General features: G+C 36.1%; 1 protein-coding gene across 5 annotated transcripts in view; it reads left to right on the top strand.

Annotated features, from left to right (window-relative positions):
- Positions 1-24,102, top strand: part of GULP1 (GULP PTB domain containing engulfment adaptor 1) — a 169,159-nt gene that overhangs the window by 136,801 nt on the left and 8,256 nt on the right. For 3 of the 5 annotated variants that reach the window (XM_054208465.1, XM_054208466.1, XM_054208468.1), the window contains 5 exons: positions 942-1,058; positions 1,446-1,538; positions 11,771-11,995; positions 14,823-14,961; positions 21,894-21,988. In XM_054208465.1, the coding sequence (XP_054064440.1) occupies positions 942-1,058; positions 1,446-1,538; positions 11,771-11,995; positions 14,823-14,961; positions 21,894-21,988 (669 nt within the window). The remainder of the gene's footprint in view (positions 1-941; positions 1,059-1,445; positions 1,539-11,770; positions 11,996-14,822; positions 14,962-21,893; positions 21,989-24,102) is intronic. The other 2 variants (XM_054208470.1, XM_054208469.1) reach the window with 2 other exon arrangements.

The raw sequence follows: 24,102 nt of genomic DNA, 5'->3' as shown, positions 1-24,102 counted from the left end.
TTTGTTTTATTCTGAAGTAGCTGAGATATCATACAAAGGAAATACTGAGGAAATGTTGTTTTGGTTTTTTGGGGTTTTTTTTTTTTTTTTAGAGAAAGATGCATATGCACTTCTATTTATATGCAGTTATGCAGCATTATGTGTTACTTCACAGTGTTTCTGATTTTTTTTGTTGTTGACCAGCATTGCTCCAGTGCCTTCAGTAGATATCGTTCAGAATTGCTATACGCTTCTGTTCATTTCCCTTCAAATTTCTACCCCACGCCTTTTTCACACATTCCTGCGATTTTTACGTTGCCCTTGCAGTCCTTGCACACTCTGCACACAATGGTAGTACCGTTCTTATTCCAGACCAATGTGCTATTTCTTTCTCTCTAACCTGATATTTCACTCTTTGGACTTTTTTTTTTTTTTCTCTGTTTCACTCTTTGTTTATTAGTACTCTCAGGTTTCGAAGGATCCCACCTCACTTGATACTTTTAATTTCAGCCAACCTTCATCCTTCCAAGAACATAGGACTGCATATTCCCAGTGTCCGTTAACACTTTTTTTTTACTAACATAAACAGTTATGCTCTAAAGCAGTCCTAGTTCAGCTTTTTTGGTCTAATTTGGTTAAAATAATTATTTTTTTTAATAAAGGTAGCCATATGGGGTTTTTTTACAGTAAAAAGATAGAGGGGTCTTCACACACCTCTACTGACTGACTTTACTGTTGCACTGATGGACGAAAGGCTGGGAGCGTCACATTCCGTACCATTTTTGTGCATCCAGCCATTTGCGTATGTACAGGTAGTGAAGGAAAAACGTTTTTGGCGTTAAGCAGAATGCTCTGCTTTCATATCCAAAAATCACAAAAGTATTTTGTGATCATCTGAAATGAAATGCAATTATATAAAATATTCATAATATACTAATTTCAATCTTATGTTTTATGTAAAGGCAGAAGAGATAACTTTAACAATTGGTCAAGCGTTTGACTTAGCTTACAGGAAATTTCTGGAATCCGGTGGAAAAGACGTTGAAACAAGGAAACAAATTGCAGGTTTACAGAAAAGAGTAAGTTCTGAACTATGTTTTTTAAAGAGATAAAGGAACATGCTGTTGTATTTGTGTTACCTGGTTCTATGACACCATAATTTCCAGCATTATTTTCGGATTGATAAGAATTGCAGCAGATACTAAAAAAAAGAAAACTGAAAAAGTACCTGATAACTATGGAACAGTATTTTAAGTTTTGCCATCTTGCAAGGTCATTAAAGAGAAAAGCAAGGTTGAAATATGGAAGATAGAGAAATTTAAGTTTAATTATTTTTTGTAATTGGATAACTAGTTAAACACTGCTTCTAAATCACCAGATCTCGGATTAAATTTACTCTCAATGGATGCTGTTGTTGAAATGAATGAATATCCCAATAGCTGTTGCAATAACCACTTGCTTTGTAGATTCAAGAATTAGAAACTGAAAACACAGAACTGAAAAATAAAGTTCAAGATTTGGAAAACCAGTTAAGAATAACACAAGTTCAGGCATCTCCAGTAAGTACATGAACATAACTCTTTCATCTGAAGTTACTCTAAATTTTTAATCATGCCGTTTCCAGTGATTGTGATTAACATACAGTGATCACGTAACATATCCATTGAAATGCAGTATTGAAGTAACAGTAAGATTGTGACAAGCCAACAAAAGTGCAAATTGCAGTCTCTCGAATTGTGGTTCTTTAATCACCTTGTCATACCTATTTGTTGCTGCCTAAAGACAGTAAATACTCGTAGTAGATGTCTAAGCATACTGCCTGGGGATGAAAAACTGTTCTGCACTTAAAGGAATCTGGTTCAAGAATGGTACTTTGGATTTTTCTGGGAACTTCCTGTCACAAGCATATTGTCACTTACAACTGACATTTTCTAAATGATTATTTTTAAAATTTTGCCTGTCTCAAAGGAGTCATTAGGTCCCAGGAGCTAACTGTGTGGATAGGTAAAAAGGAGCAAGTGCGGGTTCCTCATCATTGGAAATGTCTAATGCTTTCTGCATGTCCTATCGGTGATCATGACAAAAGTATTTTTAAATGACTGACTGACAGTTACTTGCGTCTAGGCAGGACCTCTAAAAATGCAGGTTGCATTGCAGACTGATCCTAATGACTCCCCTCCTCTTACAGGTGTATTCTATCTATGCAGCATTAGATAACTGTAAAAATAAGTCAAATTTCTTAATGTACCTATAGCAAATATTTAGAAAAAGATGGACTGCTTTTAAGCTGTGCATTTTGGGCCACCTTGTTTCTGCCCTCAATGTACACCATTTCACTTCAAGTGGATGTTTAGAAATTTGGGCAATGTAAAAATATGTTTGTAATGGTGATGACAATTTTTCAGTAGTGTCTGTACACTCCCTTGGTATTGATTAGATTGTTGTTCCCACGAGGAACTGTCATTCCGTTTTACTGAAATCTCTTTAGAGAAGAGAGCCCCATAAATTCTAAATACTGCATAACTCCTATAGTGAAAGTTGTAAATTATGGATGTGTTCTCACTTATGAAGCATGCAGTGAAAGATAATCAACTTTATTGCTAGATTTGAAATCAATTTAGTCAATTCCTTAATCTTTTATTTTCCTTAATTAGGATGGCAGCTAGTTTGGTTTTATTTAAGAATATAAGAAGTAAATATATCTTTGAATTTAACTAAACAGGCTCTTAAGTCTTTCGTGACAGATGCATTTCTCTTTCATTTAAATTAGTGAACAACTTTGTAATTCTGTTTAGGAAAAAAATTAAAAGTATCATCAACGCCCAAAATATTTCCTGTTGGATGTGTAGCACATATTTATATTTATTTTGTCTTTTAAGACAGTGGCGTCTAATTCCTTATTGATGAGTTAAGATTTAAATTTGTAAATTTGCCAGCCATTTGTATTCTCTCCCTAGATGATGTTTTATTGTTAATTACTGTTGGTGCAATGAATGTGCTTATGCTACCACAAAATTATATAATAATTATTGATAATTATTCATATTAGAATATTAATCAATTTTAATAAATCACTAACAGCTGTTATTTTTTACATATAATTGTATTGCTTTATTTACTCCTTAATCTTTAAGAAAAACCACACAAACGTTTCCTGTCACGAATTTCTGAGTTTCCTCATGATTAGAATTGCAGTAAGAATCTCCTAACAGCCTGTTTGATACCTAAATCTATTCTGCCTCAAAATAACCTTATTTAATAAATGATTTGAATAAATATTGGAACATGTTGCCCAGAGAGGTTGGAAGTGTCCGTACTCTGGAAGGTAACTGGGTCCTGCTTCAAGCAGGAGTTTGGATTCAGCTACTTTCTGCTTGTGTGATGCTTTGATCAGTTGTGGAGCCAATGATAAAAAGAAAACGTTTTCAGGAAAATGTATTTCTCAAATCGATGAATATAACCGTATGCACCAAACACTATCAACTTTTGTACCTGACCAAGAGACGTCATTCAAGGAGGCCTGTTTTAAACTAGGTTGTGTGCATCGTAAATCAAAGCTCTTAATTGTGCGAGCGTCAAAGTAAGTTCATGTAAGTGCAACAGATGGGTTGAAAATAAATGAAGGCATGGACAGTGAGGTTATGAAGTGACACTTCAGTGCAGGGAAGAGGAAACATAGATTTTATTTATTTTTTTTTTTTAAGATAGTTTGAGTGCCTGGAATAGCAGTGGATATAATTTGATGATACGAAGCTGCTTTTCTACCGTGTGAGCAACAAACATATATGAAAGAAGGAAATTACAGAGAATTCGTAAGACAATTAATTGCCCATCATAGTTCGCAGTTACTTTTATATGCTTTTAATTCAAACAACTCTCATACAAGGATCCCTTTGCAAAGTTTCAACTCCTATTAGAAAAAAACAGAAGCAGTGCAAAGAATGTTTTCCTCTATTTGTACATAATTTCTGTGATGAAAAATAACACTTTATTTTTAAAAAAATTATTAGGGATTTAATTTTTTTTTGCTTAATTTAAAACTTACAAGTCCCATATTAAAAATATCTATACTACTGCTGCTCTGTTTCTTCAAAATTAACAAAGAAAAAGAGCAGTTCTGTCATGTCCATTTTGTCAGAGTGACATTTTCAAATCTGCTGTTAGTATTTTGTTAAATACTGAAATAAAATAGCTTACATAAATGAAGCAGAATATCCAGCACGGGGAATCATGGATTTGTTCTATGATTCTATAAATAATACCTTATGAGTCACTTCCTAAGCATTTTTAGTTAGATGGAGGGGGAACTTTGCTTCCCTGCGGATATTCTTCATGTTACGTGCAAGGAACGTAACACAATCATTCTCGTGATATAAAGCAGGTTTATAAAACTATCAAGTTTAGGTTTTTTCACAGCTCTCGTATTTATGTTATTGAATTATAATTGATGCCAGTGCCATACTAGAGCTTTCTGAAGCTTTTTTAGACATCATAACAAACTTGATACAGCTATAACTCCTTATCTGTCAGTCCAGTTTGCTTTCATTCTCTGTGCTGAGGTCAACGGAGGAATCATTTACCGATCAACGGAAAGTTTAAGCCCTTGTACTTTATACCTAATACGATAAAAGTATATGTGCCATTAACTGACATCACAACAAGTTGTAAAGAAATGTTCGGTTTCACAAGCGACTTACAGATAGTTACAAAGTTGCTTCTGTTTATGCTTAAATAGCACCTTGGATTTTCTTATCTTATGCTTTCCTTTTTCTGTTTGGTTCTTTGCACGCTGTTTGTACTTTCTCAACATTTGCCAGATGTGCTGAAATGGCTTTCCTGTCTTATAGGTTGTTGACTGTGCTCTTCCTTTAGTGATTAATGCATGGTCACAGGAACACTTGGTAATCAGCAATTGATTTAGCACTTCAAAAGTCAATGCTAGCAACTTGATTAAACAAGTATATACTTAAAGAAGCAGAAGATGTTGCAAGGGCCTGTGATGACAGTTCGCAGAACGTGACAAATATAAACATTGAAATCGCGTTGTGTGCTACATCCTCTTCTCTTCTGACAAACCATTCTATCATTTGTGTGCAGTGCCAGTCTTACCATTTCTTTACTCCCGCTTCTTCCTTCTGAAATTGATCAATTTTGATGTCTTTAATTATTCTAGACACGTTAGTCTTCCCATTATTTTTTAATGAAATGAAGTAGATAGAAGATAACTTCAGAAATTTGAATTTTGGTTCTTTTTGTATAATTTCACTGATGCTTGACACTGTTTTTTTAAAAATAGCCGTTTTTGCCTTTCCTGAGGGTGAAGCTAAAGCTCAGTTCTTCTGATTCCCAGACCATTTTCCAATAAACAGAACCAGATTGCATCTCCTGTTCTCTCATCAGTATCAAAAAGACCATAGAATCTGAGAGCATCTTTAAACTGTGGATGGATAGCTTAATATTTATAGAAGATTAAATGCTTGGTTCGTTTCACATTTGAAAAAAAAAATCGCATCTCAGCATTCAGTTCTAAGCAGATGCATCCCACTTGTCACTTTAAATAAGCTTTTCTGACTTCTCGTTGTCATTTAAAATAGGCTTGCTAACTAAATATGAAGACATACATAAAGCCATTTTCTGAAATTCATACTCAAGATTAAATGTAGTACTATCAAGACTTAAAATTCAGATCCTCTTTTGCTTCCAAAATCATTTAAAAATATTTTGTCTATAGTTTATCAAAGGTGGTTCTTCATATACGTGATGCTCAGGAACAAAATAGATATACCAGTCTGGACTGCAGTACGTGACTCTACTGACAGATTTACTTATCAAAGGAGTGTATTCCACTTATTGAACTCATAGGTAATAATGTAGAACGCTTTATTTGCAAAACATAGTGCTAAAACATCTTCAGTTGCTGTTCTCTAGCATCAAAATGTGTCCACAGAAATATTAAAATGTCTCTGGCATCAAAATGTGTCCAAACAAATCCAAAATCCATCAGTGGTCTAACTAAGAGAAGAAAATGCAAGCAGTGAATTGTAAGCTGAAGCTTAATTTTAAGCACAGAATTAAAATTAATTGAATGATTGATAACCTCACATGTTAGAGAATACTTTTCCAGCTGAAAAATCCATTGCTAGTTGTTCTAATGACGTTCTTTTTTTAGGCAATAATAATAAATTGGAGTATTAGGGTGTTTATTGTGAGTCCTTAATTGCTCTACCTAACAAAAATCCACTCACAAAGCAAAATTGAAAATAATAATAATAAAAAATTAGAGGGGACTTCTCTCTCTCCAGTTCACAAATAGTGCAGACTATAGGCTTGTTTGGTAAATATAAAGGGAAGTCTATCTAAAACTGCTTTCCTGATTCTTCTTGCTTGTATTGTTAATTTTTTTGCAGGCCTTGTAATGGATTATTTGAGGATGTATTTTAAAATAATACTGGCAGACCAAAATGGGTGCAAATTATATGCATGAATAATGCAATTACGTACCCTTTACATTTTTGTGATGTGTAAGTGGCTGCTAAGCATTGGCAGCAGTCAAATTCTGCTTGTGAAGGAAATTTTTTCCTGTTCTAAATCTAGTGAAATGGCCAAATCAACATCAATCTTATCTACTTGCTTTTTCTGTCAGTTTGTAAACTGTATGGGAAAAATAAAATTTCTTTCTGAACATATAAAAGAAGCCATTAAAAGCAATGAGACCATAGTTGGAAATGGAAAAAAAACAACCAAACTAGGTTGTATAATCAAATACTTGTGCATAAAATGTATTGTGAAAGTTGAACATCAAATTATCAATCTTCTGCACACTTTTTCTCTCAGGGTGTTGTAACTATTTGGATTTAAGTTTGTTCAGCACATTCAGTAAATAATAAACTGCTTAACGATCTTTTTTTCTTCTTTTGGGTTGATGTTTTTAAGTCTTGATAAAACTTTAAGAAGTTAATCCCTAAAATATCTGCTTTTGCTAGTGCAGAAGTGTTACACAATAGAGACTGACACCTTTTTTTCATTTCCAGAATGAATCTGTCAAGGATATACTATATCAAACTAGCAGTTTCCTTAGAATACTTTGACTTTATAGCTGTGCTTCTGTTTGCCATGGGAAATGTTGGCATGGGAAGTTCCTTTTGTCTCTTACTCCCTTGCATGTGCAGCTAAAGTTTCCATTACTTTATATCTGTGCTGTTTACTCTTCATCTGTTTTAGTGGTTTGGCAACACATTAATCACTGACCTTTTTTGTGTTTGGTCTTGATTATATGAGGACAATCTGATTTTCATCTTGTTGTTTGTTTATGATGACGCTGCTCAAGTTTGTATCACAGTAAGACTTTGATGCTGCTGCCGTGTATAAATCCAACTTCCAAAGATGAGTGCATCCCTGGGAGCGCTGTTTCACACGACATCTTTTTTTTGCTGTTTATACTGCCTGGGTTAGCTGTACACAGGTTCATGTGGGTTAGCAGTTACATACAGTTAGTGCCCTCAGTTTTTGTAGTAGACTGAACAGTAGGCCCTCGTAGGCCACTAAGGAACCTCTGATGAGATAAGAGAGATTTTTAATCTATTTTGGGCTTGGCTGAAGTTTCTCAGGCATGCCTTTCAGGTTTTCTCTTTGAGCAACATGCTTAAGGCAGAGAAGGAAGTTATGACAACTGCATGACTCTGAAGTTAGATAGAACAAAACAGGAATATTCAGGGAAAGAACTTAAGAGAGAACGATGAAATATGACAGAAGCAGAATCCAAAGGCAGCAGGAAAAGGTATCGTAAGAAGCAGCCCCCAAAAGGGGTGGTGTTCTTCCATGCACCATAAGTATTGTCAATGAAGCAGTACGTAATATGTATTCTTCTCATGGCAGTGTTGCAAAAAAGCTCCATTTTTACATGGATCATTAAAGATACTGATTGATCAGACCTTTTTTTAAAGTTCTTTAATTGTGACTCAGAAGCATAGGCCACCTGCACCTATTACCCTCATTAAAAAGCTTTAACGTGCTCATGAGAAAACCCTAAGATAGACGTTGGAATGGTATGCATATTTCAGAAAAGGGTTTTGGAATGCCTTTAGGCATATCACTTGATTCCTGTTTGCATTAAGACTGCCAAGTGGAAAAACGCACATGTTCTTTCTTCGCCCATCAGAAAGAAAGAAAGAAATTCGCTCTTTCAATTTTATAATATTCTGTATGCAGTTCAGTGAGCACTTTTTGAGGATTTAAATTTCTATTATGGCAGTGATGTTAAAAAAATAATAATTTGAAATCGGCAATGTCAGATGTCATGTAACTGAACAAGTACTAAATGAACCAAAGATGTAGCAGTTAATTGATGAAGTTGCTAATGCTTATACATGATTTTATGAATTGGTAAATTAAGATATCCTTACTAGTCACAAATCTCAGGTAGCTTTTAATCAGTGGTTTTGAAACTCTCTGCATAATTTCCAGTTCAGGGTCGTTCACAGTTCTCTATAACATTCACTGCTGTTATCCACTGTGACTATTCTGTATATTACCGACCTGAATGTTCTAAGGAAGAAAAACATTTTCTAAATCATTAATACACTTATGTGGTTCCTATGGGGGTATGACACAGAGATTGCAATCAGTGTCTTGAGACATCTAGTAAAAACAAACAATTTTGAAATAATTTCCTGATTAACAAAAACTCAATCATGCTACATTTTCTAGTATGAGGCAGCCAAATAGTGCATCTTCAGCATCAGGCTAAGTAGAATGAGTCAAAAATAAACTCTTTGACAGGCACATAATAACATCTGATCATAATAGGGACCAAGCCCACTGAACTAGTATGTTAATTTTGTTGAGAATGCTATCATGTTGTTTTCTTGTGTTGATGAAATGGGGCCCGAATTGGAAAGTAATATATTAACCTGACCAATATTCAGTGTTACACAGTGGGAAGCTCAGACAAAACAGAAAGGCCCCATAAAATGGCAATTTAATATATTTTTACTATATTTTCTTCCTTTACAATTCGGTGTAAGAATATTAAGTTTCAGAAGTTCTACACTTTTTCGGTTGTATTCTTTAGAGTAAGCGTCTGCTCCTTTCTCCTCCTGCATTTTCTGAATCTGATGATACTTCCTACATATCCTACATATTAAAAGCTTTCTATGCAATCCCCTTTGTGATCTTCCAGTTATTACTTTCGGTTATTGAATATGCTTCCCTGCTGTACCTGTCCTGTCCGTGGGCGCGAAACAGTGCTCACAACAGTGGTGGGCTTCCGTACAGCTGTGCAAGTGCAGAATTACTAATGAAAACTCGTCATTGACACCACATGTTGCCGAAACTGTCATATGAACATTGAACATATCTTACCTTGCCCTGTATGGTGTGAAATATCCTAAGTTTATTGTTTGTTAGATAATTAGGAGGAAATGTGACGGCCAGATGTTCAGGGCTTGAAAGATACAAATAGTGTATATTGTGGGTTTGGATTGAAACCTTTCATTGCCTGTATTTAATACATGTTCGTCATCCTTAGAGTTCTGCTGCTCTGCATCCTGTATGCATTTTACTGGTTGCTGCATGATTTTTCATATGATATACATGCTTTTTTAATGGAAACTACTCATCCTCTCCTGTTTTGCATTTCAGGGAAATACTTTGCTTCCTTAGTTTGACTGTTTACATTTAGTATCTTCCAGTGTTTACTAATACGATATCTATTTTTTCAAGTATATGTATAGCAGCAAGTATTACACAGTGGTAGGAGAACAATGTGTAATATTCAGGAAAATTGGTTCTGTTTTACCTCAAACCAGGACAATTGCAAATCTTCTACCTGTAGTCTCGTGATACTCTTGAAATAATAATCAAAATTATTTAAGTCTGGTTTCTTGTAGTATTTTGCTTTCGTTTTTATTGATTACCATTCCAAACCCTCAATTTCACAATTCCAGCTTGGCAACAGATGAGTTCTTTGCAATTGCAGTAAAAAAGTGTTTTTTTCTTATGAATTGCAAATTTTTATTAGAGAGTTTTGTGGTGTTTGTCGTGTTCTCCTAAGTATGGCATTGTTACTGAATTTGGATATCTGTACCCTTAGCCTGGCTTATCTGTAAAGAAAGTGAAAAAAGGAGCTAAGACTCAGTTTAATATGATTTGAAATGTTTTATTTTCTACATAACTATGAAAAAATGGTTTAAAATCATTGAGTAAATGCTGCTTTACTGGAGTTATGCAAACTTCTAAGGAAGTAATAATGCCTTATCAGTTGTGTAACACTGTATGAAGAGAGAAAAAGCAGACTTTGAAATTTTTGCTGCACGTATCTACCGCTGCTTCAGCCTAGGCAAGTCGGAGGGTTTTTTAGGTGAGGTACCTACAGCATAGATCTAGTTCCTACCTTCTCAGTGTATAAACTCCGGCTCTAGCCTGCACAAGTGTTTAATCCCTTCTGTTAAGATTCAAAGATGAATCTGTCCTTCTCTAACGCCTTGTTTTAACTGTTCAGAGCTGTTTTCCTCAGATTTTAGTGGGACTTAAACTTGGCCTCAACAGAAGGATTGGTTGGGCACCAATTTCTTAAATCAAATATTTAAAGACATTTCCGTTTTTGCTTTTCTTTCCAAGGTCAGTGCTAAAGGCTCTTTGTTTCTAATTTCAGCTACACAAGATCCATTTCTTTTGAAACCTTTCAGGATTGCAGATATTTCCAGTCGGGGCAAAAAATCAAGGGGTTTTGGTTTTTGTTAGAGTGGACAAAGCCCTCGCAGCTTTGCTCTCGATACACAATGAATCTTGCTGGAATATATAGTTAAACAATCCCTGGTCATATGAGGCACAGCTAGCTTCAGGTTCTTTTCTGCTTAATTCAGACCAGAACCTTGCAGTTACCACTCTGTCGTCTTAGGTGAATGCTCTTACCACCTGTATTCTGGTGTGGATGTTACTCATTTGCCTCTGTTCAAAGCTGTTCTGTGGATTTGTTAAGAAGTCCAGAGAATCTTACAATCCTCAACATTTTTATTTCCCCAGCGGCAAATCGTTATTCAGTCTTACATCCTGTGCTGCTGTTGTAGGGACATGAGGATTCCTTTGCTTTGCAACAATGAGCCTCAGCTTTTCAGATACCTACTGAAAATACCAAGTTCAGTTAGTTGTTCACCCACACGGAAAAGTTGGAAGAGTATTATTGTCCGTAAATGTTTAGGTTCTCAAATCCTGTCGACAGGGAAATGAAGAGTCGTCTAGTATTAATGTAAATAATAGATCTTGTGCACTGGGAGCTTCTACTCTAAGAAGGTTTTAGTTAAATAATTAAATGTGCTTTAAATATTGGTGGGATGTAAATGGCAGGTGTTTCCTGGTTTAGAGAAAGAAAATTCTGACCTGTGCTTTAACCACCAGAGTAACTCTTCTCCCCAGATATGTGTTTACCTGCTAATTTACCTATGCAGATATGAGATATTGCTTATATGTTGGTGGATTTAGACATTTGTCAGTGCATCTGACACGCTCACTTTTGGAAAGATACCTGTCTGCATTTTATTTGGTGTAATTATCAAGGAGCAAGTCGTCTTCATGCCAGTTAATACTGGGTTACCTCTTACTGTGGTATTTTTTTAGATTTTGGTTTAAAATATGTTCAAGTTCTGTGTCTTGTAACTATAGCACTGAACAGCAAATTGCTGACAAACTTTTTTGAAGTATGAATTGTGTTTTGGTTTTTTTTTGTTTCTTTTTTCCCTGACATTACCACGTTCTGTTCCTCAGAATGTTTTCTCTTTCTGTGATTCCTTTTCAGCTGCTGCACATAAAGTGTGATAATGATGAACATATGTTTCAAAGACCCTCTACTTTTTTCTGGTGTAACAATGAGGATTCACCTCCTTGTTTAGATATCTCTTCCATTACGCTTACTCCTAGGAGTTCTCCTGACTCTAGACTACCATCTGGATTGTTAATACCACCACCTTCAAAAAGTGGTCTTCCAAAGCCAACCAGTGAATACAGCTGCCCAAGACCTCGTGTAATCCTGCTGTGCAAAAGCTTTTTCAGTTTTTTTGGCTTTCCTTTGTTCTCTGCTGTCTTTTAACTTGTATTATAAATGTGCATTTTGTACAGTGGTTAGAGGACAGAGCAGATGTATCTTAGGTTCTCTAGGGATACTCTTAAAAATACAGAATTTGTGAAGATTTACTCTTATTTCTGCATAGCTTTTTCTCTCCCACCCCCAAAACATAAATTCTTATTTTCCCAACAGGTTTAAATTAGTTCATTACTTAATTACTTCTGTGTTATCTGTCAATCTTTTGTCAAAATTCTTCATATTAAGAATAGTTATTCAAAACAAAAAATTCTAAAGGTCCAACTTCAAGGGCTTTCCCTCCCCCCCCCCCCCCCGAATTTGTAGAAATTAAACAACTTTTAGCATACTTTGTAAAAACTCTGTGCAAAATGAAGGTTGAAAAATATTCTTAAATATGAAATGGGCATATTGCCTGCTTTTTCATAGCAATATGCTTATAGTCTCAACTCTTCTTCCATTTGCAAGTAACATTTGGCTGTATTTGGCAATCATTGTGGCTTTCTGCATGTGTTCACTAAATAAAACTGCTTCTTGTGCTCGTACGTATTGAAAATATAAATTTCTTAAAATAACCAAATTATAGTTTTACTTAAACTGGCTGTATCAATAGTATTAAAATGGCCAATAACTTCAACAAAATGGCATATAGGCAGGAGATGACAGTGTAAAGTTTGGGTTTGCTTTATTTGCCTAAAAGACTTATTTAAGTTTAAACATAAATACTGTTTGGTTTTTTAATCTACCTTCTAGGTAGCTATAAACACTTAGCAAATAAGGAGAATCTACATTAGCATTTACTGTCTCCAGGACATTCTAGGATTATCCATCAACGTTGACGGGAAATGTAGGTTAATACACGGCATGTATACTTATGCATTAAACCTGATCCCACCTTCCTTGGGCAGGCAAACCCTGTCTACATTCAGAGAGGGTTTTGTTTGTATGAATAAAAGGATATGAGATTCAGTATATGTTTACTTTGGGTCAAGCACATCCATTGCCCTGCTTTCAGTGGGAGCAGATGACAACACCCAGCAATCTTCCTGACTTAAATTATACTGGGTCCCTGGCCATGCACAAAGGCACCAGGGGGTTAATGCAAGGTCTATGAACATAGTAATAAGAGCCTGTTGTGTCTAAACTGTATGCACTGAAACCTTTTTACAACAGCCTACCTTTGAAATTGCTGTCCTAACTCATGTTGAGGTCAGTAATAGTTCTGTATGTGGTCTTTCCAGGGAATGACATGACTAATTTTTTTAAACAGAACAAAAAATCCGCAGCATGTTAAATGTGGCACTTTTTAATTTTTTTTTCCTTTGGCATTTCAGTATACTTAGGTAGAATTGTCCTGGTTTTTTGGAAATATTTAACAGTTCTAAATCTCTCCTAATCCAGATTTTAAATAGGAATTCAGACCTCCTGAGAAATAGGAAATGTAGGACTTCAGATTCTAGTTTTCTTTTTAAGCAGTGTATTCAGTGGAAAACCACGGATCAATGTCCTGTCCTTCTCAGCAGCCACTGCAGCCTCCAGAGGGAAACCGAGGGAGTTCAGAGCTACCTATAGGCTTGGCTTAGAAATGTGTGCTGTGAGCTGTACGCTGTGAGAGAGCAGCTTCACTTGCTGCAGCAGAGGCACTAAAGAAAGCAGCATTCCAAAGTAGGGCTTAGGTCCACGAAACTCTCACGGACCTGCAGTGCTAAAGACCACCTGCTTGCCAGGCGGTTGTATTCACGTATTCTGAGTAAAAGGATCTGTGTGACTAATTTCACTTGTGCTTAAAATTTTTCATGTGAATATTTTGGCCAAATTGAATCTTATTTGAAAACAGCAGGCTTTCCCCGTGCCTGGCTCTATAGTCTTTCTAATACAGAGAATGTAGGGGTTTTGTTTTGTCTAAATCATAGCATTAGCATGCAAACTAGTTTTGCATATCTATTGTGCCTTTGGCTTGTCAATCTCAGTTTTAATCTGTTTCATCATCTGTCTTTAGTTCAGTTTGTTCTGACTTGACTGTGCCTATTTTGTGTCCTGAAGTAATGACCTGATGGCAGGAGGAATTAATCATTAGAAAAGAAATATGGCTATAGAACGATAGTGATTGTTGGGTTTGGGATTTCTTTGCCTATCCAGTGTTTTTTTGAACCCTTCCAAATTCCTGGGCCTTACTCATGCAATCTCTTTGGTTCCACATTCAAGGATGAGAGTTTTATTTTGGATATTGATGTTCAGTGTATTGGATGTCTAGATTGTTACTTACCAAAAAATTAATTTGAAGCTTTGATCACACCAGGTTTTTTAAGTTGTCAAATAAGTTATCACGTAAGGAAGAATTAGTAAACAGGAAATATCGGGATTGTATCTTTTAATTTTAGCTACTTGTTCTGTGCACTCCAGAGTGTAGTATATTTTTGTTGTAGTATTACCTTAAATGAGTCTCGTGAACGTACCTGTATTCATCCGTCTGCAATATAGAACTGCTTGTCACCAGCTTTTTCAGGTTTAACTGCGATACATTTCTGGCTGCACCAGATGGACTGAAAATGGAAAAATTACAATGCTGCTTATATATTGGAGAGTTTTAGCATGTCTCAGACTCTGAACTGCAAATGCCATTTGCTTGGTGTCAGGAGCTGTTTTTTGCATGCTGATGGTTACTTTTAACATTTTTGAAAATGTGGCATTTATCTGCATGCTGAAGAATTCAGTATTGTGATCTGTTTCATGTGAAATATTGCCCTAATATTTATTGTCCTTATTGTAGGCAGGCAGTGTGACACCTAAATCACCCTCCACTGACATCTTTGATATGGTTCCCTTTTCTCCCATATCCCCTCAGTCATCAACACCTACTCGCAATGGTACACAGCCTCCTCCAGTACCCAGTAGATCTACAGAGATCAGTAAGTTTTGTAAGAACTGACCTAATTTTGCTTACATTATATTTTTTTAAATGAAGCATCTTTAAAGATTTGCGTACGTTTTGCATGAAAAGCCAAATCCAGTTTTTGTAAATCACATTCGTTAATGCCATTTCATTTTTATACCATCTTCCCAAAGACATTGAGGTTGCTACCGAGTTACATTATAAATAAATTTATTTACTTGCTGAAGCAATTATATGAAGAGTTTGAGGGAGTTTGGTGGGGAATTTTAACTTGGCTTTTCTTTTACAGTATCTCTTTTGTACTTCAAGAATTACTTTCACTTCCTCTTAGTTCTTTCCTTGACAATCCACAGTTATAGCATCTAAAGCCTACATTTCTGGGGAAGACAACAGGTGGAGTAAGTATCGTGATGATGATGCAGAAGGGAGAGCTGAAGAAGTCCCTCAAGATGTAGACTGACTTGGAATACTGATTTTAATGCTACTTTTCATACCATCTACAGCTTTGTTTTTCAGTTATAATTGATGAACCTCTCCAGAACTGTGGAGCACTCCTAAAAGATCTTCAAAAGATGATTAACAGTAGCAATTTTATTTTCTAAAGGCTTTGAAAGCAGCTAGGGTAAGGTTCTTGGTTTCACTGGAAATCTTTTAGGAGTCCACAAAGTATTTTTAAAAGCCTTGGAAATGCCTTGGGGGAGAGGAGAGCGGAGCATGCAGAAACAGTGATAACGGTTGTAGAAATAGCAGTCTGTGTGTAGTATCTTCTATTGCTGATGCCTACTTTAGTCTGGGTAAGGAGCATTAATGTTACTGCCTGCCACCATATAAGACCACATTCGAAGAGTTTCTGCCTGTTTTGGGGAATGCTGCTAGTATGTAGAATTTTCAGGTATGAATGAGATGTGCACAGTTATAAAAATGCATTGTGAAACCTAAGTCAGTGGGTGTATTCCCCAATACCGTATCCTATGCACCTTTTGTTTTCATTACTCAGAATGACCATCACCCTCTAATGAGAAAGTAGATGTCAAGGCTATTGATTCAATTAAAAAAAAAAGTTATTTTTTAGGAGAAAATTTTAAGTTAGTTTAGATTAATTTCTATGGGTTTTTCAAAGGGTATATTAACAAAATTAAAAACTATTCTATTATTAAATTAATATTAATTATTAAATATTATTAAATAACTTAAAAGAATATTAAAATATTCGAATAGAATATTAGAATAGAACTTCTATTAAGAGAATTTTTACAGCTTTGTAAAGAAGAACAAAAGTAATTCAGGGACACTCCCTCCAAGAACTCCTTTAGTGTTTTCGAATTTGTTCCTCTGAAACTAAAGACAATGCCATGAAATCAATCTCAATGTGCAGATCCGGCTTCAAAAATAACAACTGCTATTGAATTGCAGGGTGAGATTATTTTTTTTTTTCACCTGTTGTCCTACCTCGGTTCCGTTGAAATTGTGGCTGGAGATCTTGTGGGAGTCGGTGCTCGATGCTGAGTGCTCTTGAGAATTCCAACCGTGTAGGCTTTGTAATTATTTAATGAGTGAGTTTTATAATACAAAAAATACTATAAGTAAGTCACTTATTCAGTGATATGTACGGTTTAAAATAGTTGTTTCTTCTGCATTTCATTCATTTGCATTAAATTAAGATGATGTAGTTCAGAGACACGGCAGTCGGTGTCTTTAAACTCTCTGTGCTCCTCAGTGTGCCGTGCTTCAGAGACTACAGAAGTACATCGAAGTCTTCATGCTTTTGATCCCTGCTCTTCAGTCTATGTCATAGTACTTTATATGTTGAAAATTGTCGCATTCATCAGCTCTTGACACCCTTTGGCATATTTCAGAAATGCAATTTGAAACAGAAGAGGAATCTCTTATAATCAAGCAAGGACTTACTGCCTTCGATGAGAAAGTTCAGCTCCCATAAGAATCTCAGTCAAGCTGTGTAATGTTACATTACTATAATAATGTACAATAATAAGTTGGTTTGTATGGTGTTATTGCTGCCAGTACAAGCAAGCTGGCATTTCTTTCTCCAATACAAGTGAGATAGGTGGCGACAGAGAGGAGCTGAAGTTGAGTCTCCCATTTTCTGAGGTCTTCTGACCATCTTTTCATGTTCTTACCTCTACTTTGTCACTGCACTTGAGCATTTTTTGCCATCGCTTTTGATGAAATTATAGGGTGATTTTCTTGGATTTTCTCATTTTTATAACTGTCACCTTTATCACATTCAGTAGTAAATAAGAAGGGTAAGGATGCATGACCTATTTGCTAGCGTCAACCTTAGTTGCTGTGTTCGTCTAAGTGAGGTTAACCTGCCTATTATCTAGGGATGACACTTTTTCTGCTCAAGCAAAATGAGCTTTTCAAAGCCAAATTTCATCTTACTCATCAACTGGCCAGTTTGACAAATCACCCAAGAATAACACTGCACAGGAAAAACAGGTCCTATTTGCAGGGTACCAGTAACAATACCAAGCACTTTGGTTTCCTCCAAGACCAAGAGCTTCACAGTTGATAATCGGCACCAGGATGGCAATTGAGCTTTTCATAAAGAGAAATGCCTAGAGTTAGAATTCTGCTTGCAAGCTCTCCTTTGGGTAGTTTCCCCAGAAAAAAATGGGGGGGAGGGGGGGTGTGTGTTATAAATTACATCTTTTGCTTTGACTAGCTTGCAGTATGTAGTCCAAGAAATCCGGCATTCTAATACTGGAAGAGTGCAACACCGACCTTTTCTCAGAAAGGCAATTATCTCCAAAGCATTTAAGCTTTATAAAAGGGAGCATTTTCTTGAAATTTTGAATTGTTATTCAGCATCATACCAATATGGCTTCTCAGTAAATGTCTGGTCACTACCAGGTAATCAGTGATAACAAATAGATTGATTTTACCTATTTTGAAGGAGAAAATTGTATGATTTTGGGACAGAAAGTTGCAGATAGGACAAATAGGTGGTGTCTCTTTAGGTAATAATTCCAAAGAAGTGGTTTTTTTCAAGAAGAAAAGCCCTTTCTAGAATTGTATTTATACTCAAAATGTTGCTAAGAAATACCTCTTTTAGTTTGCAATAACCAGCTTGCAGGCTAAAGATAAATACCGCAGCCCAGTGTAATAATAGCTTAATTGAACAATTGACCAATGCATAGTTAGTGCAACCAGAAATGCTGTGTTAAACACCAAGCTTCTGCTTCCTTATGGAGTGAGGGATTGCAAACTTTGGGTTATTTTAAAGGAAGGAATTAATTTATTAATTTTAATTATTTAAAGGAGGAATTAATTTATATGTTTCTTGCTGGCACAGCATTGTTGTCTTATGTCAGAAAAGAACTGGAGAGGAACACTCTCTATCAAATTGTTCAACATTTATTTCACTCAAATGCATCTTGAACAATCCAAGGTCACAACTGGCAGATGTAGAAATCTGCTCCAAGATGCTGTCTTTCCAGAGATTTAAGAGTCTGTTGTTCAGAATAACGGTGGAACCATTTTTTTATGCTGTAATAATTCCAAAAGAAAAAAAATAAGGAGTAGCCTGCAGCTAAGGGAAGGTCTTCCTGGACTCTACTACCTCAGCTGATTCCAAATATTTTCTTGGGTGCTTGTCTTCATTGTGATTAATTTTTATTTGTCATCACAGCTGCTCTAAGACATCTGGGGAAAACATATAGCAGCATAACTCCATGCCTGGATGATAGCTAAGGTAAAGAAGATTGGGATGCAAAATGCAGCAGAAAAGCTAAATATTTGTCATTTTGATTGATAATTGCTACGTTTGAGTTTATTACAGAATGCAGGTTGCTACTCTCCAGTATTCCGTCTTTCTTGCCCTGAATGTCAGATAGGTCACAGAAACAAGAATTTATTACGTGTTCATGTGTTTCTGTGGTTTGAGTTGCGGATGTAAAACATCAGCATTTCATGGTATTGAATTTGTTGGTCGATTTTCCCAACCTGCGAATTTATTTCCATCCAGGAAAGGGGAAAGGGAAAGGAAATTATAAGTGCTCTTTGAAAGGATCATTTTCAAAGATTTACTGGTTGCTTTGTATTGGAGAAAGAAATACCTGACTACGCTACAATTATTTTGGGGAGTGTGCCAGGCAAGCTATTCTTGTTATAATTAATCTTCATGCAAATACTGTAACCTGAAATAAAAAATTACTGATTTATCCCATCTCTGCTAAAAGGGAGGCTCCTGTGAACAGTGGAGTGAATGGTAGCAGATAAGCTTATGGAGATCCCATGCAATAGTGCAGCTCTGCAGAGACTCAATTTTAGTATTCATCCAGTTTCCGCGTGTTCTTCAGCTGCCGTTCAAAAGAGAGATACTGATGATGCTATTAAAAATATTCCATAGAACTTTATCCCTCCCTGACTCTTCGCAGTGCAATCTCTCATATGACATGCAAATTTTAAATGCAGAAAAGCAGTTGTACTATGGACTTTTTCATCTGGTTTACTAAAATGGTTAGCAAGTTATAGTAGAGATAGTTCCAAAAATAACAATTTTTCATAGAAACTCATCTAGGAAATACTTCTCTGTTCTGAATTTGGTTCTGTACAGGGTTTATTAGGCTCTGTCACTTAGAATAAGTTACACTCTGGTTAATTTTAAGGTCTGCATTGAATAACAATAGAAATGGAGTAATCCTTCACCTGAAGGCACCTGACACTAAAGGAGCTAAAGCTTCTGCAAGTTTCCTGCTAACGAGCTCAGAAGTGCTGTCATTAATAAAAGCCCAATAATAAGGCATGAATGAGAAAATACCCATAATACTGTACAAAATGCTTGCTTTCAAAAATAGCCGTAGGACATATTTCAGTACTTAGAAATGCAAGAGTTGCGTTCTCTACTGTTTTTTCCTAAATACATTCCTGAATGTTTGCTAAGGCTTGGTGTTGAAACTGGCTGCTTTCAGCTGTCTGACCACACAAAAAACTGTCAGCTCGTCAGCTCCTTTTAAGGGTAAAAAGAACCTATGGAGAAGGGGAGAAGGAAAAAAAAAAAAAGAAAGAAAGAAAGAAAATGAAAGCATAATCACGTTTTGCCCAGTAGAGGTTAGATTGAAAGTCAAAGCTGCTATACATCTAAAGGTTACTTGGTAGGAGCATCAGAGCATCTGGTTACACTGGAGCAGACTCATTTCGGTTGTGAAAGAGGCAGGGACGAGGTAGATCCTAATTTTTACATTAGATTATCCTAGTTAAAGTCTCTTTTGCATGCAGGTGGAATTTATTTATTTAGGCTCAAGTGGGCTTTTGGAATAAGTCTCTCCAGTCTGGGCCATCTCCTGGTCCCATGTGACAGTTTATAGCTGTTTAGCTGCAGTTTTTGAGATATGTAATTAATCAAGTTTCTGCTTGTTTCTGTATACTTTATTATGTGAATGAATGGTGGTAGCTAATTATTTAAAATGCCTCTTGTGCAGCCTGATAACACCTAAATGATTAGGTCAGAATACATGGAGACTGACGTGCATAATAAAATGTTGAAGAGCCTAGTACAGGTCTGAAGTATAGGTCTAAAGCTCTGACTCCAAGGAGGCCAAAATAAAGACATTTATTTAGCTATATGCACAATCTTCAGCATCAATAAGATGACAGGTTAACACTGTACCATGGATTTTCCGTCAAGTAGTCAGTTGTCAGCTTACGTATCTTGGATGTTTAGTGTAAAAATCTGTGGTTAACCAGAAAACTAGCTAGTCTGTACATTCAAAGATACTAACAGCCCCTTTTACTCTTACGTTCTTAAGCTAACGTTGTTTTAAGGTAGGTAGTATGCTTACCAGGTCTTGCTGAACAACCATGAAAGTTAGGAGACAGGGTATGGTTTTAATTTTCTTTCCACCAATGACAAGACTGTATTAAGTTCGTTCCGTAAATTTTGCAATCAATGCAGTTGGGTTAGCAAAATTATTTTCTTAGTGGTTTACTTCAACCCAGTGTGGGATAGACAGTCTGTATAGATGGCATGATTACATGTAGAGGAAAAAAAAAAATCCCATTGCTGAGAAGGGTAAAATCCACAACCTCAAAGTATTTGGGCTGTCAGATGTGAAGAACCAGCATTATGCTGTTCTAATAAGAAAAAAAAAAAATGTATCGGAGGTGTTTGTTCCTGTCCAGACAAAAAAGAAACAAACTCCTTCACCACTAGAAAGCATACTACGGTTAAGAAAAAGTGAGACACTATATGGTATTATTGACAGAGGGGAATTTGCAATCATTCAATGTATGAATCCAGATTTAGTGGAATTCTAGGGTAAGTGACCTTTCATGATTCTGTGCTTTTTTCATTCTTTCTTTTTTGACTTGATCGTATCCAAGATTTTAAACCCCTGACAATTAGTTTTAGTTACTGCCAGCTGTGCATTGAGGAACTCTATCAAATGAAGGCCTTACCTTCCATGAGTAAGAGTAGTTTCTTGTCCTTACAAAGACATCCTTAACCTGATGGTGAGAAGTGGCATACAGGGGACAGGAAGGCTAGTTTGTTTGCAACAATATGTTTCTGACGTAATGCTAAGATGAAATTGGACAACTGATGTCCAGGTGTTTCCTGTTTATGAAACTCCTATACACACCAATTCCAGAGCGCACTTTCGTAGAAGATGCCCTATTCAAACTGAAGCTTCTTCTCATCGGATCCCTAACATTCCTGTAGAAGTCACAAGCACTAATGAAAGCTAAGTAGAGGCTTAAACAGAAGTTGATGGTGTTCTTGGAAAAATATCTGAATATTAAACATTGGAAAATTGTAATTATCAAAGACCTGGCTTTCAAATTTGGATGTTAAAAGTTGTGGTTAATCAGTTGCATATCTGGAGGTTCTGTTATTCAGCTTGTAAGGAGGTGTAAGCTTATGTTTTCAAAACCTATTGTCGTAGCCCATACCTTTTCTCTCCATGACTCACTTTTCTGTTGTTCCAGAGAGAGACCTTTTTGGAGCAGAACCTTTTGACCCTTTTAGCTGCGGAGCAGGAGATTTCCCTCCAGACATTCAGTCCAAACTAGATGAGATGCAGGTAACTATTGAGTTATCGATTAGGCAGTTTTCTGTGGCTGTATGACTATTCTTGAAATACCTGTTTACAGTATTCTGAAAATGTATTCCAGACTGCGTACACAAATGCATACAAAAAAACCTATTTCTCACTATTCCTTTTGTAAATATATCTCATCATCTTGGAGTTGGAGTTTGAATTTTTCTGAAGATCCTTAGCCCATGGTATTAATACAGACACCTGCACTAATTTAGGATTTCTCAGCAGCATAATCAAAATAGATACTGCTACTCTTGCCTGGGAAGGGACTGAGCGAACTGAAAGAGAGCTGAGGTGAGAGCCCTACAGATGCACTGATGCTGTAACTCTTCAGTTCCAGCAGTCACCACTATCCCACTGGATCCTAATCTTTCCCTCATTGGCATCGGTCTGTTTTTTCATAGTGTTGGCATAGGCAGAGTACATGCTTTTAAGGTGCCACAGTAATTTTCTCCCGCCTTTATAAATAGCTGTATTTGACTAAAGCACTCTGGGACAATTAAACTGTTGAGAATTGCCTCAAGAATTCTGAACTGATGTGTTTTTATCAGAAAATGTTTGTTGATCCTGAAACACTCGATAGTATCTGCTCAGTTACTGACCCAATTTTGAAGCAGTTCGAAGAGAAAGCTTTCAAGTTTTGGAATAAATCACTCTCTTCAGTCAGACTTTCCAAAGTGCTAGTTCCTTGCCAGTTTACTTATCTGTACTTTTTTCAGGAGCCTGCCAGCAAAACGAGAGGCTGAAAATACTGGGAACTCGAACTTCTAGGATCCTGGCTCCTCAGCAGAAAGTGTTCCCAGGGCTTCCAGCCCTCTTGTATCTTGAGAACCCCACAAAGTCCAATAGCTAGCTCTCAGGCTTCTTCAGTTCCTCTCTTCTGCCTGGAGAGCAGGAGAAACATTTCAAAATGGCTGAAATAAGATTTAAACATTGTTTAGTTTACCTGAGTAAAATTTTTGCATTCATCTTCATTGGGAAATTTCATTTTCCATGTCAGTTTAGGATGGTGCCACCGGCAAACTCTGCTCACTGTGAAGTAAGAAATTCAGATTTTTGCTTCCCTGTACTACGGCCCACATAGTTTCCAATAGCAGTAAAAGCCAAAATTGGTTTCTTTGCAATTGCGTTAAAAATGCTTGTGTTTTGTGAACGCTGTGATGTTATTACCAAGCCCTTTAGCACAAAAAGCAAATGTTTTAGCATCTCACATTGATAGATATCAGTGTTTCCATTGTGTATAGCCTATTTTAGGAAAACGTATACTGTAGTATCTGTGATACTAGGAAGAATCCTGCGACTATAGCTAAATGTCACACAGTAAGAGTTCTTACTACAGGTAACTTTTGGACTAAATTTTATATTGTTAACATATAAAGCTGGAAAGTGTTATCACCTCATAAAACATCAGTGAATGGAACAGTAGAAATCTTTATCAAAAATTTTTAAATTCATAAAATGAAAAACTGACATCATTGTTTGTACTCTCTTCACCTGAAAAAGTAGACAAACAACTAATAAAAAACAACCAAACCTTACGGCATTACTATGTCCTATTGCAAAGAATATTGCATTGGTCAGGTGTTACCCTGTGCACATACATGTTTTGGTTTTTTACAGCTTTTTGTATGCTTTATAAATGAGTCTCACAATTAGAGTGTCTAGCATATCAGTCTGGGCATACCCTGATGTTTCCGCTGAAAATTAACTAGTGGGCCTTTATGTAGACACAAAACTTGTTCAGGTGCAACCCAATTGAGAAGTGTAAAGCTGACAGAGTGTGTGTGTGGGGGGGTGGGAAATAATATTCTGACTTCGGTCAAAGCAAAAGCTATGTGCAGTTATTTTACTCGGGGATTGGTGGAAAATACAGATTAAAACATGTTTTTCCTAATACCTTTTTTTATCTTCTTGTGCTTTCCTGGGTGCCTAGCGTCAGCGATGGTTGGTATATCATATTTTAATAATGGTATTTAAAGCATTTACAATTGAAGTGTGCATGTGTTCATGTCTGCTGTCTTTATCTTTATGTATGTGTGTGTACATATATATTTATAAACTTTTAAGATTTATATTTTATGTATACAGCTCCAAGT

Source organism: Rissa tridactyla, chromosome 7 (genome assembly GCF_028500815.1).
Source record: "Rissa tridactyla isolate bRisTri1 chromosome 7, bRisTri1.patW.cur.20221130, whole genome shotgun sequence".
Lineage (NCBI taxonomy): Eukaryota > Metazoa > Chordata > Aves > Charadriiformes > Laridae > Rissa > Rissa tridactyla.
The sequence above is the reverse complement of the archived record's forward strand: the minus strand, read 5'-3'. Positions and strand labels throughout refer to the sequence as shown.